This window comes from Cervus canadensis, chromosome 8, assembly GCF_019320065.1.
Source record: "Cervus canadensis isolate Bull #8, Minnesota chromosome 8, ASM1932006v1, whole genome shotgun sequence".
Lineage (NCBI taxonomy): Eukaryota > Metazoa > Chordata > Mammalia > Artiodactyla > Cervidae > Cervus > Cervus canadensis.
Window position 1 is genome coordinate 70,931,851 of NC_057393.1, and position 19,407 is coordinate 70,951,257.

At 37.5% G+C, this 19,407-nt stretch overlaps 1 protein-coding gene across 4 annotated transcripts in view; it reads left to right on the plus strand.

The window, feature by feature from the left end:
* The window catches only part of CTNNA3 (catenin alpha 3), a 1,829,362-nt gene that overhangs the window by 1,606,471 nt on the left and 203,484 nt on the right, over positions 1-19,407 (plus strand). For all 4 annotated transcript variants that reach the window (XM_043476813.1, XM_043476816.1, XM_043476814.1 and 1 more), the window contains one exon: positions 205-297. In XM_043476813.1, coding sequence (XP_043332748.1) covers positions 205-297 — 93 coding nt within the window. The remainder of the gene's footprint in view (positions 1-204; positions 298-19,407) is intronic.

Here is a 19,407-nt window from a genome sequence, read left to right on the forward strand (position 1 = left end):
GTCTCCAGGATTGCAGGCAAATTCTTTACCATCTGAGCCCGTAGTGAAGCCCTCCTGCTGAGGGCAGTTTCCTGGCAAAGAGCTGCTTACATAAGTACTTAGGAGAGGAGTTGCTGAGTCATATTGGTAACTCTGTGCTTACTGAGGTACTACCAGAGTACCATTTTGCATTTCCAACAACAGCATGTTGCTTTCTTTTTATAGACTCCAGAAGAACTAGAGGATGTGTCTGACCTGGAAGAGGATCATGAGGTCCGCAGTCACACCAGCATTCAGACTGAAGGGAAAACTGACCGGGTAAGTCACTTCCCTGAGGGGAGAGTTGTGTGCTGGGCCCTCTCCTTATCACTCCAGGAAGTGCTCCAGGTGGGACCCCTGGATCTAGAACTGCTTCTGTAAAGCCCAGAGAGAGAAGACTCAGGATGCTGGGCAGTATTGTGAGGGGAATGAGTTCTTCTGCCTTGAGAGCTCTCGGTGAAGCCATTTCTCACTAGGCAATGACTCACCCCATGCCACTTGAGGTCATTATAGTAGCCATGGGAATATCAAAGTGAAATGTGTACCTGTTTGTTTAGAGTGAAAAGGAGAATCCATGAAGTTGTGAATATACTCTGAAGTTCTAGGGGAAAATAATCAAATTCTGAGGCAATGTGCCTCTATTTTCTCCCTTTCTACAATGCTTCCTTCTGCCCACCTCACAACACATACACACTCATACACACACATATACACATGTCCCTCCAAAGACGTTAATCGGTTTCTTAAATACTCTGAGATGTTCGACTTTGCTTGGGAATTTGTGGAACCTTGATTTCCTAGCCACTGAAAACTTGCAACTGCAGAACAGCCTCTATAGCATGTAGGTCTAAAGCCAGGTAGTATAACATGGTGTCTGAGCCTCCCTGGGGATGCATCTGAATCAGCCACTTCCTTGCTGGGCTCCTGGGGAACTCACTTAGACTTTCTCTACCTCTGTCTCTCGATTTGTAAAGTGAGTGTACTAATAGTATTCTCTACATGAGGATTGCTGTGGGAATCAACTAAATTCATGAAAAGCATTCTTAACCTAGTGCCTAGCTCATAGTAAGTTCTCAATCATTACTTATTGTTATTGAGAACTTACTAGGTAGCAACAGGGTCATTGTTATCACTACAGCAATTAGCATCATTATGATTATTGCTATTATTAAATTCAATGTCATAAAATTTGGAGATGTATGAAACAAATTCATTTAAGAACATCCCATGTTGGGAATTCCCTGGATGTCCAGTGGTTAGAACTCTGTGCTTCCATTTCAAAGAGCATGAGTTTGATCCCTGGTCGGGGAACCAAGATCCCACAAGATAGATGTATGTGCTAAGTCATTTCAGTCATGTCCGATTCTGTGCAACCCTATGGACTGTAGCCTGCAAAACTTCTCTGTCCATGGGATTCTCCAGGCAAGAATACAAGAGTGAATTGCCATGCCCTCCTCCAGGGGATCTTCCCACCCCAGGGATTGAACCCATGTCTCTTACCACTCCTGCATTAGCAGGCAGGTTCTTTACCACTAGCGCCACCTGGGAAGCACAAGATGCACAGCAGGACCTAAAAGAGAAGGTCTCATGTTTTCAAATATTCAGATAGCCTAGAACTGGTATATGTCAATCACAGTACCTGTGTTTCATTAGAAATGTTGGTTTTCTTGAGTTTCCATTTCTTGCTGATTATTTATCAGTCCTATAGCAGCCAGTTTGTGTTGGGAACTACCTGGGGACACACAGCACCTGGAGTTAGTTTCCTTCAGCCTGGTAGACATTCTCAGTAAGACATCATATCTGAAAAAGGGCAGTGAGTTTGGACATGAATGTTGGCAGTGGTAACTTTGCTCATGCTCTCAGTAAAGTGAATGATTGATTCACTTGGGCTGCTTGCTGCTGAGCCTATGGAGGTGGAGCCCCTGAGATGGAGGGTATGTGCTTACAAAATAACTGATAGGAGGGGATTTTCTTAATGTAAAGGCAGCACCTTTCAGGATGCTGGGATTAGTATTGACATGTCATAGTTCATATTCTGGCTTATCACATGTGAATAATAAAACATTTGGATAAGGCCCTTACAATCTAGAAACTTTAAATTTCTTCATCTGAAAAAATGAGAATAACACCACAACTTCTCACAGCAATGTTGCTAACATCACAGAATACAATGCATATGAGGGTGTTTTATAAACTTTAAAAATATATGCCAAAGAGATAAGGTTCTTATTACCAGTATTATTATTTATATTTTTGTGCTTGGAAAAAGGGACAACTGGATGACCACTTGCCCATGGTAGGTTATAAAACTGAAAATCCCTGTGGTCCCAGATCTTAAGTGTCTTTCATAGAAGCCTCTGCTTCTCACCTTGTGGCAGTCACCCTGAAAGAGCTCTGAATCCTAGATCTATGTTCCATTGTGGACAGTTTCCTGACAGTTGGTTCATTTGGAATGCCCATGGGTTATACCCTCACCAATATCTAGAAAAAGACAGATCCGTCACCATCAAATCTGCTAGAAGCCACATTATATTCAACCTGGCCAGTCTCTGATTTGTTTATCTCACAGGCATACTCTCCTGTGAGGCAAACTTTCCTTCCATTACCATGTGCAACCCCTCAGGAAGCTGCTCAGATAGTCTAATACATACACAAGCTTAGGTGAGATGCTTAACATCCCACAGAACAACTCTTGACTAACACTCTTCCATTGCTTGGATGGACCAGTGAGAAGTGAATTTTCCACAGGTCCTTAAAAGTTTCCCAGGGTATCAAGCTAATCCCAGCAGTAGTGAGCAACTTGATAGTGTATCTTTGGTTTGGCTCTTCTTTCTTTCCTGATTCCTTCTTAGGCTCCTGGTTCTATTCCTTAAGATTTATTCCCAAAATAAACTAACTTCCATTCTTAGTCTCTGCTTTTAGGGTAAAACAAGGAAAGATACTCACGTAACATACACAGTTTATTTAGCTACCACATTGACTATGCGGTATTTTTATTATTATCCCAGTTGCACTAGGTAAGATCACTGAGACTCAGATTAATATAATTTGTCCAGTAAATGGATCATGTTTTCACATTAAGAACAGTGGTGATTACCACATGACAGTTTACTTAGGACAAATAGTTAGCAGAATGAATCATTTACTAACAAGCACACAGAGAACCACCACCACAACAAACCTGATAAATCATCCATGGAATGAAAAACAGAATAAAGGATGCTGCAGCAGTCTGAAAAAAGAGGAAGACTATAAAGTGTAGTAAGTGTGGATAAAGCCAATAACAGCCTATTATTGAATATATATATATTGTAAGTTTATGACAACAGATTCTGTTCTCATATCTGAAGTTTATATGACTAGGGAAGGAAAATGGTTTAAATCTGTCCTTTACCTGTATCACCTGACCAGAGGTAAGATCATATTTAGATATGTTCTCTCCCAGGCATCTTATACCCTAATAGTCCCATATTTCTTATAATTACATCCCTACACTTTGAATATAGTCATAAATTCAGTCTTATGACCATTTGAGACTTTGTCTCTGCATTCAATATAGCATTTCCTGAACTTTGTGTCCATTGGACTGAGTATATCTTTTGACATATTTCCCAAGGATCATTAATTTGGAAAGGTATCATAAGATTTCGAAGTCAGAATCTGTCGAGAAGTATTTGAATACTCATGCCATGCTCAATAAAGAATTCCTGGTCACTGAACAAGACAAGTGTTTGATTCCTTTTTGTTTGCAGCTGTTACGAAGGAATGAATGCCTTTTTGGTACTTGGATTATGCAGACTCTGCTATATCAAACATGTACTAGAACCAATTTCAGGCAGTGTTTAGTAATGGAGTGGCAGTTATTTATTATCATCTTACTTTATGCATTGTACTTCCAGGAGCTTTGGCTCAGCATCATCTGTTACTGCTGTCATTGGTGGCAAATGCCACTGGGCATTGTAAAGGTCTGTAACCAACAAATAATTATTTGCTTTCCACGCTCAATAAGAGCAAAATCCTAAGAGACCAATAGTGCATGCCTTATGAGATGGCAAAGGAATAGCAGTGGAAATTAGTGGTTATGTTAATTATGAAACATGAATACTCACTGGACCAACACCTGGTTCTACCCAATGATCAGGCATCCCAGAGTGATACAGGAGAGTGGGTTTGCTATAGGTTTATAGAGCATTCTTCAGAGTTTTTGTTTATTCTGTTCATGCCCTTAGCAAGGATGAAATAGACATCTTTTATTTTCAAAACTCAAATTGGAGAGACATTAAAATAGACTCCTAAGATAATAAAACTCTTAAACTTAATAATAATATTTTTTATAAGTTCTAAAAAAATCTTCTTAAAGATTTTATTAAATATAAGCTAAGATGCATTTTCTTTTTAAACAGAGCTGTGCCAGTTATCATGAACACTTTAGAGAATGTTTCCAAACTGTTGTTTTTGTTCAGTTGCTAAGTCATGTCCAACTCTTTGTGACCCCATGGACTGCAGCACGCCAGGCTTCCCTGTCCTTCACTGTCTCCCAGAGTTTGCTCAACTCATGTCCATTGAGTCAGTACTGCCATCCATCTCATCCTCTGTCATCCGCTTCTCCTCCTGCCCTCTATCTTTCCTCGTGAACAGTTTCCAAGTTGGTGTTTTATCCAAGAGAAGCCCTGAAGTTTTTTTTGTCCTTAATTTTACTAATCAGGGAATTAGACTCAAAAAAATTTCAGTAGTTAAGCAAATCCTGTAGAAATGGAAGCAAGTTCCAGGTCATCTGGCACTAGCCACACACATTCTAGTACAGCATGCTTATAAATGTGGGTCGAATTTCATCATCCCTTAAGATCTCATTGCCCAACTATTGCCACAGTCAGTGTTAAGGTGTTGATATTATAATTCCTGTAACAGAAGATGACTCATGAAACTTAAGACCATAAGGCTTAGTATAAGATCTATTTAAGCCTTACACATTTTCAAATGTCCCAATACTACAGTTTTCCATCAATAACAAAATCAGATGGTTGGTTACTATTTGGAAACTACATAGTGATGCTTAGAACATGAAAATTTCCCTAGTGAATTACTTTGTGTTGATGACATGGATTCTACTTACGTAGCATCACACCATGGAGGACCTTTTTGGGTGACACTCTGAGGTCTCCAAACATAGAATCCAGAGACAGCGGCAGTTACTCCTCATTCAGCCTCTTAACACTTGGCTTCTTTGATATTTCAGTGAAGGGAACATTCTAATTTCTAGAAAGTTTCCCTAGGTTATTGTCTGCAATATGGGCAGCAGTAACCATAGATACTCAGGAAATTGCAAGTGGCAGGAGGGTGGTAGCTAAAAGTATATTCCTCAAGTCTACCTAAGGGACAACTGTGGGTTTAGAAAGGCTCAGTAAAATGAGTTGAAAGAGTTTTGTGAATAGAATGGGTAAGCAAGTGGCTTGCCTTTTGTGGCCCTGATGTAGATGTATAATGTAGACGTTAAATGTGTGGACTTTAGATACACACAAACTTTGGTTCAAATTGGGGTTCTACCAGTTAACATCCGTATGACTCTGGGAAAGTTAGTTTATATTTCTAACTTTCGGTTTCCTCATCTGTAAAATTGTGATAATAATAATATCTATTATTACTAATAGATTAAGTGGAAGAAATGAATAAAGGGAGTAAAAAATGCTCAGAATGAAAAAAATAGTATCTATTTTATAGCTGTTTTTGAAGATGAGATATATGAAAAATAAGTTCACTTCTCATGCAAAGGAAATACTCAATAAACTTTGATTTTTACAACAATGAATGTCAAGATGTGCATAGACTTGTGTGTGCTAATGTTACACATTTCCTTTTGAGTATTTCAAAGAGCTTTGTAAATACAGATCTCTCAGTCTTTCAATATAAGATTACTTTGGTCATCTGGTTTTGTTGGGCTCAACATTTAGCAATCTATTACCAAAATTTTTTGAGTCCCCCCTCCACCACCTCAGGAAGGGAACTTTTCAGAAACTGCTTTAAGCGGTTAAGAGGGAGGTGATATTAATGTGGTTCTTAATGATGCTAGCAGTTTTATGTAAATTTTTATTCATGTAAATAATGTGGATCTGAAATAATGATCAGGAAAAGCAACTTTTGATAATAGGAACAAAGCACTTTACCCCAAAATTGCCAATTTCTTATTTCCTTCAATGGTTGTGGAATGCCTGGCTCTGCACTGGGAGCTTTTCTTTTCTGTGGCATTGTGGTAGCTTGGTGATCTGGTGATCTGTTAGTTTCCATCTTTCTCCAGAGTCCTCAGTTACCTTCACTAAGATATATAGGGCTTAATTTCCTAGTTTTATGGTACATACTCATAAAAAAGAAAAAAAAAAAAAAACCAACCCAGTCATCTTGGTATTTTATAGGCTGTATGTTTGTTGATGACTGTTTTGCAAGTAGTCATTTAAAATCACCTACTCTTTCTCTACCTCTGTTTACAAAGGACGGATGTTCTAGTGTCTTCCCTCTGCCAAAACAGCTGGAAAACCAGTAAGATCTAAAGGCGAAATAACAAATTTTGTTCTGCCTTACACAATTTAAACTGTGATTATAATTTCTTATAGATAAGGAGTGAAAAAGGGAACTAACTTAACACTACTGACTAAGGCTAGGTTTTTACTTGAAAGTATTTGAAGTTGTGGTCTCTGCTGAAATCCAATGGAATAAATATAGCATTAAAATAAACAATTAAAATTTTATAATTTCAACTATAGACATTTATTTCAATATGGTAAAGTTACATTTTTTAAAGATACATTATTCATCATATTTATAGATGATCCAAAATGAAAGAAATTGTAATTTTTTGTCTGTTTGATGACTAATATTTGTCCTGTCTTTAATATTATACCCACTGAAGAATATATACTTTGTAAACCTACCCTGCCTTAAAGAATACCATTGAGAAAATTAAACATATATGCTTTATAAATAGAAGTAAATTAGGACAGAAATAAGAACAGTTGCCTAGGTTACTGGAACAACCTCAAAACGTCAACAGCAGCAAATGAATTGGAGCATACCAAATCTTAAAATACTGGAGATGATTCTTGGTATTAAAAAGTGCCTCAGATTTCATGTTGGTGATAGGTAGAACATGCTCATTGTTGCTTTTTAACATGCAGTCCACTGAATATCTTCCACCATGAGAACAAAATATCACCATGAATGAGTGGTGTATTTTAAAAATTGGAAACATTTTAATAGTCCTATTATCAGAATACACTCTCCATAATTCAAATTTATACTGAATTACCATGCAGAATATGAAGAAGATATGCCCTCAGTACCCTGTTAATATAGTTTGGTTTAGGTTGCTATGAACAGCACAGGTCTGGTAAGCCTGAATGAAATGCCATTACTCAGCAGCACTACTCTAGGCAGTGCGTGTCATCATCATTTGTTTTCACAATTGCTATTCTGTATCTGGTGATAACTCTGCTTTCCTACCTTTCTGAGTGATCATTCTCAGTGCTTCATGGTTTTCTTTTCCTCTGTCTGTTCCTATTGAGGGTTCACTACAGTTCTGATGTAAGCTCTGGAGTCCTCAAGTTTTTTCCACTTTTCTTGGATATGCTCATTCAGTCCCAAGACTTCAGATGTCATATATAGAGTGGCCAACTCCTGTCTCCTGAACCCTGGCTGCATATATTGGCAGGCCTGTAGGCTTCCTTGCCTCGTGTAGCTCACAGGTTCCTGTGAAATTCAGTTTCCAAGCCTGAATGCATCATTTTACCCACAAATCTAACCTGACTCCTAGATTTCTTATGATGCTGCTGTACATTCATGCACATGTCTGAACCTGTGAATTATTATTTTTACTCCTTCCTACAGCTAATCGTACAATATGTTCTGATTTTATTATCTTTTAAATACTTTCTGAACTAATCCATTTTTTTCACCACCTCCATTATACCACTTTCAAAGAAAATGTGCACTGAACAAGGTTATAAAGAAAGAGGAAGACTTTACTCAAGACTCTTACAATAGGAAAGAGAGAGCTGAACTCAGGCTGAGTTCAGGTTTGCTGAAACAAGGGGGTGGATTTCAGAGATGAGGCGAGGGGAATTGGAGGCCATCTATGTTTGCTAACTAGCTTTACCCAAAAGAAAAGTGAACTTTCTCTATTTTCACGACAGGAGGTAATATACTTTTATAATGTGCAGCAAGGTGCCCTCTAAAGTTAAGCTCCTCCCCTTCCACAGAGACTGGAATTTAAGGCTCCATCTTCCTTGATGATTACATTTCAAAGGGATGGCTCCCAGGTCCCCGAGAAAGAGAGTCCTGGGTTGTAAAACTGGCAAGAAGCATGGAAAATATTTACACCTCAAAGATACAAAGAAATTATTGTCAGTTTTATGAAGTGCATGCTCTGAGAAAGGGGAGGTCAGGGGCTGAGAGTCTGGAAGGAGGCCGTGTAATGCCTAGTCAAGGTATGCTGTGTGTGCTGTGCTGAGTTGGTCAGTCACGTCCATATCCAACTCTGTGACCCCATGGACAGTAGCCCACCAGGCTCCTCTGTCCATAGGGACTTTCCAGGCAAGAATACTAGAATGGGTTGCCATGCCCTCTTCCAGGGGATCTTCCCAACCCAGGGATCTAACCTGGGTCTCTCCCGCATTGCAGGAAAATTCTTTACAGTCTGAGAGACCAGGCAAGCTGAGGGGAGTGTTAAGGTTGTCTTGGTAAGCACCTTATTCAGATACTGGCATCTCTTGCTTGATTACCTATAGCAGACTCTTAAATGGTCTCTTGTCTCTAGCTTTGTAAACTTTCATTCCCTCACTTGAACTCATATGTTTCTAAAGTGCAAATCTCTCATCTGTCACCATGCATTAAACCCCTGGTAGGTTTCAGTGTCTCCCCATCCAACCCCTCAATGCCCTATGTACCTACGAGAGCTTCAGGATCTACTCCCTGCTCCTCTTATGCCTCATATTTCACCACTTTCCCTCCAAATGTGACCTTTTGTATGGAAATCATTCTCCCTAGAAGGCAGAGGCTCTCCCCATAGGTCTCTGTTTGAGGAACACAGTTATTTCCTCCACTTCCACAGTTATGTCCTCCCCTTCATCAATAAATACCTGCTCATCATTAGGATTTCAGATTAGCTTAGACCTCTGAAACACAAGTCCAAGTGTAATTTTCCCCAACATCCATCTGTAATATATGGAGAGTCCCACATCATGATATTCATTTTTGTCCATATAGTTTCCTATATAATGGCTCCCCCCCCCATTCATTAAATCTAACTAAACCTCATTAGTGCAAAGAGCAAATTTTTGTCTCATTTAGAGTTATATATATATAGAGAGAGAGCCTCACACATTTCCTGGTAGAGATCAAGATGTAGATTTAGATATAGATGATGCAAAAAGGTAAGTATTGCCTTCCTTCTGTAAGACATCTTGCCTCAAAGGACACTAGGTCCTCAATATAGTAAGCCTAGTTGATTACATAAATTTCTTTCCTGATCTTTCTCCCTTCCAACAATCATACTTACTTACGACTGATAAATCTTACTATAAATTGTTAGGTCACTACTCTGAAATATTCTGTGGCTCCCTACTACCCAGTACCTGCTAGTATAAATATTAATTGCTTTGCTTCTTGCCAAAGTTCTTCACAATGCCTCCTCATTCCTGGTCCTCTAGGCATACAAATCCAAAAACTCTCTTTATTTGCTGAAATGACTCTTGTGTTCCTGGTGTTCCTGTGTTCCTTAGGAGTCTCCTTAAGACTATGATTTTTCCCCGTGTCCAAATTGTCTACCTTTTGTCCTCTGTCAAATGCAAAAGTTCTTTAAGATGAGCTCAATTCCTTTTATTTTAAAGAGGTTTTCTTTATTCTTAGCCACTGTTGATTTAATGATACAAAAACTGTTGAGCAGCAGTCTAAAGGATACTGTACTTATTCCTTTTTAATTTTTACATGCTAGGGCTACTAGGATCTATCTTTCTCTATCCACAGTGAAGTATTGTACTTGGAAGTGTCGATTTTGTTTCATACAACTTCTTTACCGAAATTGAAATTTAGTGTCATTCCTCTGACTTTATAAGTCACTGTGTAGAAATTTAGGCAGAGAAAATTAAAGTTCAAAGCATTGCTATTATTTTACCTAAAAAAAAAAAAAACTGTATATTGGAGTTATTTCCATAAATAGTTCTTAAATGTCAATTCAGGAAAGATAGTTACCAAATATCTTAATATATTCTCACTTATCAGACAGTGGAACTATATTAAAATATACACATTTCACCTTACCTTGGCTTTTGACAAGTTCTCAGTTATAATTAATGCTTAGTAACTAACCTTTAATGCCTGGAATATTTGTCTCTTGTTTCTAATTGATTACCTTATTTATCTTTAGGAATAATAGATCTCCATTATTATTAGTGAGCCTAGCCTTCCATTGAGCTTTCAGTATCAACAGTGTTTTCTACTCATCAATGCCTTCAGGGCATAGGAAAAAGCAAGTAGAAAAGCCTTAAGGAAGGAATGCTCTTGGAAGCAAGTATTAGTGAAATGAGGAGGGTCTAAGACTAAAAATGAGGCCTGATCTTGTAGGGCATGTAAGCCATTGTAAGACAGTTAGCTTTTATCTTGAATAAGGTGGGAAGCTGTTGGATAACTTTGAGTCAGAATGACATATGGCTTATTTTAAAGGGATCATTCTGAAATTGTATTGAACACTCTCTGAGTATCGGTACAAGAGAAAGCAGGAAATTAGAAAAATTAGAAAACTTCTATTTTAAAGGGATTATTCTGAATATTGTGTTGAACACTCTCTGAGTATCGGTACAAGAGAAAGCAGGAAATTAGAAAACTACTTCTAGTTTCCAAGTAAGAAATGATGGAGGCTGAGATTGGTTTTAAAACTAGAGAGGTTAAAAGTTGTCAAATTGAGCATATATAGTGATGGGTGAATCAATGAATTCACTGAAGATTAGATACTGAGTATCAGAGAGAAGGGAGTCAAGGACAACTCAAGGTTTTTGCCTTGAGAACTGGGAATGTGGACTTACCATTTATAGTGTAATGAGGGAGACGGAATTGAGCAGATTAGAGATGGTAGAAGATGAGAAATTAATTTTGGATATGTCTAGTCTAAAAAGTCTATAAGACAAGCAACTGAAGATGTCAAATAGGCAGGTTTGAAATTTACAAACTAGACTGGAATTCATTTCACATGCATAGCTTTATATTACAATTTTACAACCTTCTCAACTTATAGTGAAGTTTTATATGTTACAGGGTGACCATTTTTCCCTCAAAAAAAAAAAAAAATTGATAGTGTTAGGTCTAGTTTCCCTCTGTTTTTAGACTTCATCTCCCACAAATCTCTTTTCTGATACAGTTGCTTTTCTGAATATTACCTTTTTTGGATGACCTCTGTTGACCACCTTTGTTAAAACTGTAGCCCTATCCCACCCCCATATAAACCTCTTTTCCTCTGTTTCTCTCCACAGCACTTTCACTATCTGACATACTACATCTTTATTTGATTTGTTTGTCAACTATACAGTAAATTCAGTGAAGGCAATGATTTTAATCTTTTTTTCTCCCAGTGATATATCCCTCAAATTTAAGTGCTGGACACATAATAAATATATTATAAATATTTATTGAATAAATAAATGATATTTGACCAAATGATCATTTGATCAATGATATTGACCAAAAGTGTGTTTTGGGAAAATATATATGCAGAAAATTGGAGAGGAGAGGAATCATTACAGATAAAACATTCATATCCAGTCAATAAATAGTTTGTCTACAAAATAAATACCATAATTCTTATTTTTCAAAATTAATGTTTTAATAGATAATTACCCAAGCAATAGGTACTTGGAAAAGTTTTCTGAGGTTGAAGTGTTTGGGTGATTCTTTGTCTTCTCTCCTGAAGTTGAGAGGAGTTGAGATGGACATTTGATTATAAATTGTTTCCCTTTATCCCATTCTTTTCATTGTTGCATTGCTGTCATTGAAAAAGTCCTATTTCTTTTAATGTTGAAAATTTAACATATGTAAATTAAATACTTCTGAATTTTTAGTCTCTGGTAAAATATGAAATATGAAATATAAAATATAACTTCTTTCCCTATTAAAAGCAACGTGTTTAAATGTTTCCCCATTAGAAACAATGGTCAAGGTAGTAAAAGAGCTCAAAAGCAAATCGGACTTTTTAAGAATGACCTTTGCACATGAAAGAACCACAATCTAAATCTTGGGTTTTTATATGCATATTTTTAATCAGTGAGTGATTATTAATCTATGTTTATTTTTAAAAAAGCATAAATATGTGGTTTGGTTAAAATCCCACATAAATACAAATGGACATAGGACACAAATAATCCCCCAGTGTAGAGTCATTCAGCTCTATAAAGCTCATGTACTTGTGAAAAACAAGGCTTTTAAAAATGTCATCCCCAGACACGTCTTCACCTTTCTGATTCTAATACAATTTAAAGAAAGAGAGCACACTTTTTAAAGTCAGACCCCCAAGTTTGAATCCTTACTCTGTCACTTTTAACTGTTGATATTCAGCAAGTTACATAAGTCACCTATGTCTGTTTGCTTATTTTTAAATGGACCTACTTTCATCTGAGGGTTACTGTGAAGCATTTGAGTTAATATTTATACAAAGCAGTAAATGGTTAAGTGGCCAAACTTGTGACCATCATCATGATCAATCATCATTACCAATACCACTATCATTCATCATCATCATGATTTGTTGAATGGATGCACATTCATGACACCTTTGCTAATTCTGCAGGTTGACAATATTCACTTTACTGATTAGTCCTCTTCAACTTTTCCAGAGCTACTTATGGAGAAAACCAGCTTGATCTGCTAAGCTAAATAAGGTCCCTCCTATATCCGTTTGCCTGGTATCCTTTCATAGCTTTGTAGTTAATTTATGGATACGTAGCCAGTGAATCATAAATTAACTACAAATCTATGAAAGGATACCACGCAAAGGAATATAGGAGGAACCTTATTTAGCCATTGAATCAGGGTAGGTGACCTACCCTGGTATAGTTTAAAGCTTTAGATGCAAATAAAATAAAGTCTGTATTGGTTCTTTGTTCAGAAAATTATTTAGGAGATAATTAGGCTCTAAGTACTCTTGTCTGGAAAATCCCATGGACAGAGGAGCCTGCTAGGCTGCAGTCCATGGGGTCGCCAAGAGTCGGACACGACTGAGCAACTTCACTTTCACTTTTCACTTTCATGCATTGGAGAAGGAAATGGCAATCCACTCCAGTGTTCTTGTCTGGAGAATCCCAGAGATGGCGGAGCCTGGTGGGCTGCTGTCGATGGGGTCGCGCAGAGTCAGACAGGACTGAAGCGACTTAGCAGCAGCAGCAGCAGGCTCTAAGTGGATATTGGGTGCATTGATGTTAAGATAGGCACACAAAATATAATACCACAAAAAAGCAATGCCAAACTGTTGCCAAGGAAGTTAAGACTCATCTGCATCCAAGAAATGTTCACAAAGCACTTGCCTATATGACTCATGGACCTGGGTCGCTTGGAACTTTCAATCTAAGACATAGCAATTTAAATGTGTACAGGGGCTATATAGTCAGCAGAATCGAGTGAAGACATCACCACCTGGCAAATAAAATACTCACCTTCCACACTAATAAGTTCATTGTCCAAGTATGAAATTTGAATGGGTTCTAGAAATCTATGACTTGAGAATATGCAACTTTCTGTCTAGGCTAGGCAGACACAGTGAGATACTCAAAATTTTCCTCTTCAGTCCAAGAGATTATCATGTAAAGTGTAAATCATGTATTTCTAAAGCAACAATTTGGAAGATTTTGATCTCTCTGCTCTCCAGCTACTATTAGCCCACCTGTGAAATTTAAAGTGACAGAGCTACTTTAATCTTCTGTCCTAGTTCTTAAGTTAACTAGAGATAAGAGGTCCAAATCCTTCTATAAGCAAAATCCTGGGTACAGAGAAGAGTAAAGAACCTAGGCAGAAACAAAGTGCTTTATAGCTTCAATTGGCTTAAAGGTTAAGATTTTAAAGGAAAGGAAAGCCTTCTAAAATTAGCAGCAAAGCATATTTACCTTTTAATAGTCCTTTCTAAAATTGTGGATGACATTGATCTTTACTGGCATTCTGATGAAATTTTGAAGTTTTACACATTACTAAAATTGAATTTAATACTGACAATTTAAACAATTCCCCCAATTTCCTTTTATACTAAAATTACATGCCTATCCTCTTTCATAGCTATGTGTTTTTGAATAATCATGCCATCTATTGCCTACTAAATTAAGAAAAAAATGATATAGTTGAAATTAGATAAATGTAACTTTTAGGAGATCAAGATCATAGAATTTGCACTTGAAGATAACTTAGAGAAAAGTTGGAATTAGCACAGTCTTCCATGGAGGATCCAATATGATAAGAAAATATCCTTCCAGTTTTAAAAAAGGTCCAAATTTTTTATAAAATTATGCTTTTATCCATAAAACTCATGAGTATACTCTAGATAAATATCAACTGCTTATTCTGATGATGATAGCAGTAAAAATAACACTTATTTAATTAAGTTATTAAGTACTTATTTAATTAACACATTAAATTAATGCTTAAATATAGCAGGCACTTTTTACAATTTTCTCAACTACCTTTGAAGTAGATATTACTATCTCCGCTTCAAAAACAGAAAAGAGACATGGAGAGTTTGTGCCAGTACCCAGTATTATATAGTATGAAGTGACATAGCTGAGACTGACCCCAGACAGAGAATAAAACCTGTCTCCATACACCTGGCAAGAAGTGCTAGACATATGGGAAACCACAAATGTGAAGTCCAGTGGGCCTTAGGAAGCATCACTACCAACAAAGCTAGTGGAGGTGATGGAATTCCAGTTGAGCTATTTCAAATCCTGGAAGATGATGCTGTGAAAGTGCTGCACTCAATATGCCAGGGAATTTGGAAAACTCATCAGTGGCCACAGGAATGGAAAAGTTCAGTTTTCATTCTAATCCCAAAGAAAGGCAATGCCAAAGAATGCTCAAACTACCGCACAATGGCACTCATCTCACATGCTAGTAAAGTAATGTTCAAAATTCTCCAAGACAGGCTTCAACGGTACATGAACCGTGAACTTCCAGATGTTCAAGCTGGTTTTAGAAAAGGCAGAGGAACCAGATCAAATTGCCAACATCCACTGGATCATTGAAAATGCAAGAGAGTTCCAGAAAAACATCTATTTCTGCTTTATTGACTATGCCAAAGCCTCTGGCTGTGTGGCTCACAATAAACTGTGGAAAATTCTGAAAGAGATGGTGATACCAGACCAGCTAACCTACCTCTTGAAAAACCTGTATGCAGGTCAGGAAGCAACAGTTAGAACTGGACATGGACCAACAGATTGGTTCCAGATAGGAAAGGGAGTACGTCAAGGGTGCATATTGTCACCCTGCTTATTTAACTTACATGCAGAGTACATCATGAGAAATGCTGGGCTACAGGAAGCACAAGCTGGAATCAAGATTGCCGGGAGAAATATCAATAGCCTCAGATATGCAGATGACACCACCCTTATGGCAGAGAGTGAAGAACTAAAGAGCCTCTTGATGAAAGTGAAAGAGGAGAGTGAAAAAGTTGACTTAAAGCTCAACATTCAGAAAACTAAGATCATGGCATCCAGTCCCACCCCTTCATGGCAAATAGATGGAGAAACAGTGGCTGACTTTATTTTTCTGGGCTCCAAAATCACTGCAGATGGTGATTGCAGCCACGAAATGAAAAGACGCTTACTCCTTGGAAAGAAACTTATGACCAACCTAGATGGCATATTCAAAAGCAGAGACATTACTTTGCCAACAAAGGTCCGTCTGGTCAAGGCTATGGTTTTTCCAGTCGTCATGTATGGATGTGAGAGTTGAACTATAAAGAAAGCTGAGCACCAAAGAATTGATGCTTTTGAACTGTGGTATTGGAGAAGACTCTTGAGAGTCCCTTGGACTGCAAGGAGATCCAACCAGTCCATCCTAAAGGAGATCAGTCTTGGGTGTTCATTGGAAGAACTGATGCTGAAGCTGAAACTCCAATACTTTGGCCACCTAATGCGAAGAGCTGACTCATTGGAAAAGACCTTGATGCTGGGAAAGATTGGGGGCAGGAGGAGAAGGGGACGACAGAGGATGAGATGGCTGGATGGCATCTCCAACTTGATGGACATGGGTTTGGGTCACTCTGGGAGTTGGTGTGGACAGAGAGGCCTGGTGTGCTGTGATTCATGGGGTCTCAAAGAGTTGGACACAAATGAGTGACTGAACTGAACTAAACTGAACTGACGACTGGTACACCAGTTGCAAGTTTGGCCTAAAATCTCATTCATAATGGAAGGAATCTACATTTTGAAATCAAGCTGCATAGAAGCAGAGCCAGGGCTGTTATTACACCTGCTGCCCACATCCATTTGCTTGCAACTTTATAGCCATGAATGCAGCATTAAATTAGTGTAGTTCTGTGAAAAGATGAAGTTAGAAACTACTGTTACTGAAATTTCCTTAAAATTGTATAAAATGATAGAGGAAAGGGATTTTATTTGCAAAGAATAGTTTCTGAAAATATACAGAAACTTGGTTCCTTTTGCTTTCATTTTTATGAGGCACTAAGAGGTAAACAAAAGAGCTCTGGCTTTAGAATCATTTTTGCTATGGTGAATCTTGGTTCCTTTTGTTAGTGACTGTATGACTGAGTAAATTTATTTCTCTGAGATTCTGATCCCTGATCTTTCAATTCAGATAATCTTAAAGTATTGTAATAAGAAAAAATGTTTGTAAAAGATCCGGTGCAGTGATAGAATGAGTATGTGCCTAACACAGGATCAGTTTTATTAAAATGTAGTGTTTATGAAATGCAGAGATACCTAATCAAAAGGGACTCATATATTTGTGATGTATGTGAAAGTCGCTCAGTCGTCTCCGACTCTTTGTAACCCCACGGACTATACAATCCATGGAATTCTCCAGGCCAGAATACTGGAGTGGGTAGCCTTTCCCTTCTCCAGGGGATCTTCTCAACCCTTCGAACCCAGGTCTCCCACAGTGCAGGTGGATTCTTTTCCAGCTGAGCCAGCAGGGAAGCCCAAGAATACTGGAGTGGGTAGCCTATCCCTTCTCCAGTGGATCGTCCCAACCCAGGAATTAAACCGGGGTCTTCTGAATTTCAGGCAGATTCTTTACTAACTGAGTTATGAGTACAGTGAATTAAAAACAACCCACAAGTCAAGGTGAACCATAGTAGGGTAACAAAACAACAGTTTGAATTTTCAGGGAAGAAATAGAGAAATAGGCATAAGGAATGGGAATAAATGGAAAGTAACAAAGGAGGGAAGCCAGGGAAGAGGGAAGGAAGGAAGGAGAGAAGGAATTATCTTGGGGTATGGAAAGCACTGTATTTACCAACAGTGACAGTGTGTAATGTACTGCAGAATATGACTAATGAAAGCTGTACAAGATAAAAGAAAAGTAAATATTTATTTTTGTGACCTTGGATGATAAAGGACTTTCTAACTGTGGTACCTAGATAAGCAAAAAAAAAAAAAAAAAAGACAAAGGAAAAAACAGGCACACTTTACACCTGAAAACACAAAGTAGAGTAAAATAAACCAGAACAAGCAAAACAATGAAGTCTGAAAAACAAAAGAGAAACATGAATTTTTGGAGATAATAGCAATTTATATAAGAAAGTATTTGTTTGTAAATAGATTCTAATGAATTAACAAGAAAAATGTCTCTTCCTTCCCCATCCCTCACCCTCCAAAACACAAAATTGGGCAGAGGTCCTGAACAGGATATTCATAAAGAATTCATACATGTTTAGAATAAGCATGCAAGCAGCTGTTCTGTCCCACCAGTAAATGCAGAAACACTAATGAAAACAAACATGAAACACTATCTCTTTGTCATATTTACCAAAATTTAGGAAAAAAAGAAAAATTGTTGATATCCACTATCAGAAAGGTGTCTTAGAAAGTAGATACTTAATTAGCTATTAATGAGGGTAAACTTTCTGGAGGGAATTTGGAAATAATATATTGAAAAATTTTATAAAATTCCTTTTTCTCTGTCTTCTAAAATTTTTACTCCTTTACATTTACATAAATGTGGAAAGAAATCTGGGCTTCCTAGGTGGTGTTAGTGGTAAAGAACCCATCTGCCTATGCAGGAGATAAGAGATGCAGGTTACATCCCTGAGTCAGGAAGATTCCCCTGGAGTAAGAAATGGCAACCCTCTCCAGTATTCTTGCCTGGAGAATCCCATGGACAGTGGAGCCTGCCAGGCTACAGTCCATAGGGTTGCAAAGAGTCGCATATGATTCAAACAACTTAGCATACATGCAGAAAGATATCTATCACAACCTACTAAATACATATATATACATACAGATTTACAAACATAGATATCTACCTATCTACAGGTATGCATACATATATACATAAAGGAAAATACCTGATAATGGTTCATTCAGTTCAGTCACTCACTTTTGTCCAAATCTTTGTGACCCCATGAACTGCAGCACGCCAGGCTTCCCTGTCCATCACCAATTCCTGGAACTTACTCAAACTCATCTCCATAGAGTTGGTGATGCCATCCAACCATCTCATCCTCTGTAGTCCCTTCTCCTCCTGTCTTCAATCTTTCCCAGCATCAGGATCTTTTCCAATGAGTCAGCTCCTCACGTCAGGTGGCCAAAGTATTAGAGTTTCAGCTTCAACATCAGTCCTTTCAATGAATATTCAGGACGGATTTCCTTTAGGATGGATAATGGTTGCAAACTTATACATAGATGATATTAAATCTACATGATGGAGAAAAGATTTAAAGTTGTAATGAAGTTACATTTTAGAGATATTTAAGTAGTTTATATAAAAATGTTAAAAATAAATAACAGGAAAGTATACGTGGTAAGATTCCATTTTGTAATATAACTTTCAGAAATAATCACATATGTATGTAGTATTCAAGTATAGCCACTGAATCTCACTTTCAAAATCTTTGGTATATGATATAGTATCTTATGAATACACAAGTACTATGCGTGGCAGTACATAGACAAAAGAGTCCACCATACTGCTTATATATTTTTCATAATTTTATATATCCATATAATGTCCAAGTAAACTTAAAAATATTAATGCCTATAGTCTTACTAATTAGAGAAAGTCATGGTTATAAATTCATTCCATTTTTCCAGTCTTTGAGTAGTTACATTAATAAAAAGTATATGCTCTTTTATTGAACACTTAAGGAAGCATGTGTTATTAAAACCTAGTGTAAGAAATTTCTGTTTTCTGTCTTTT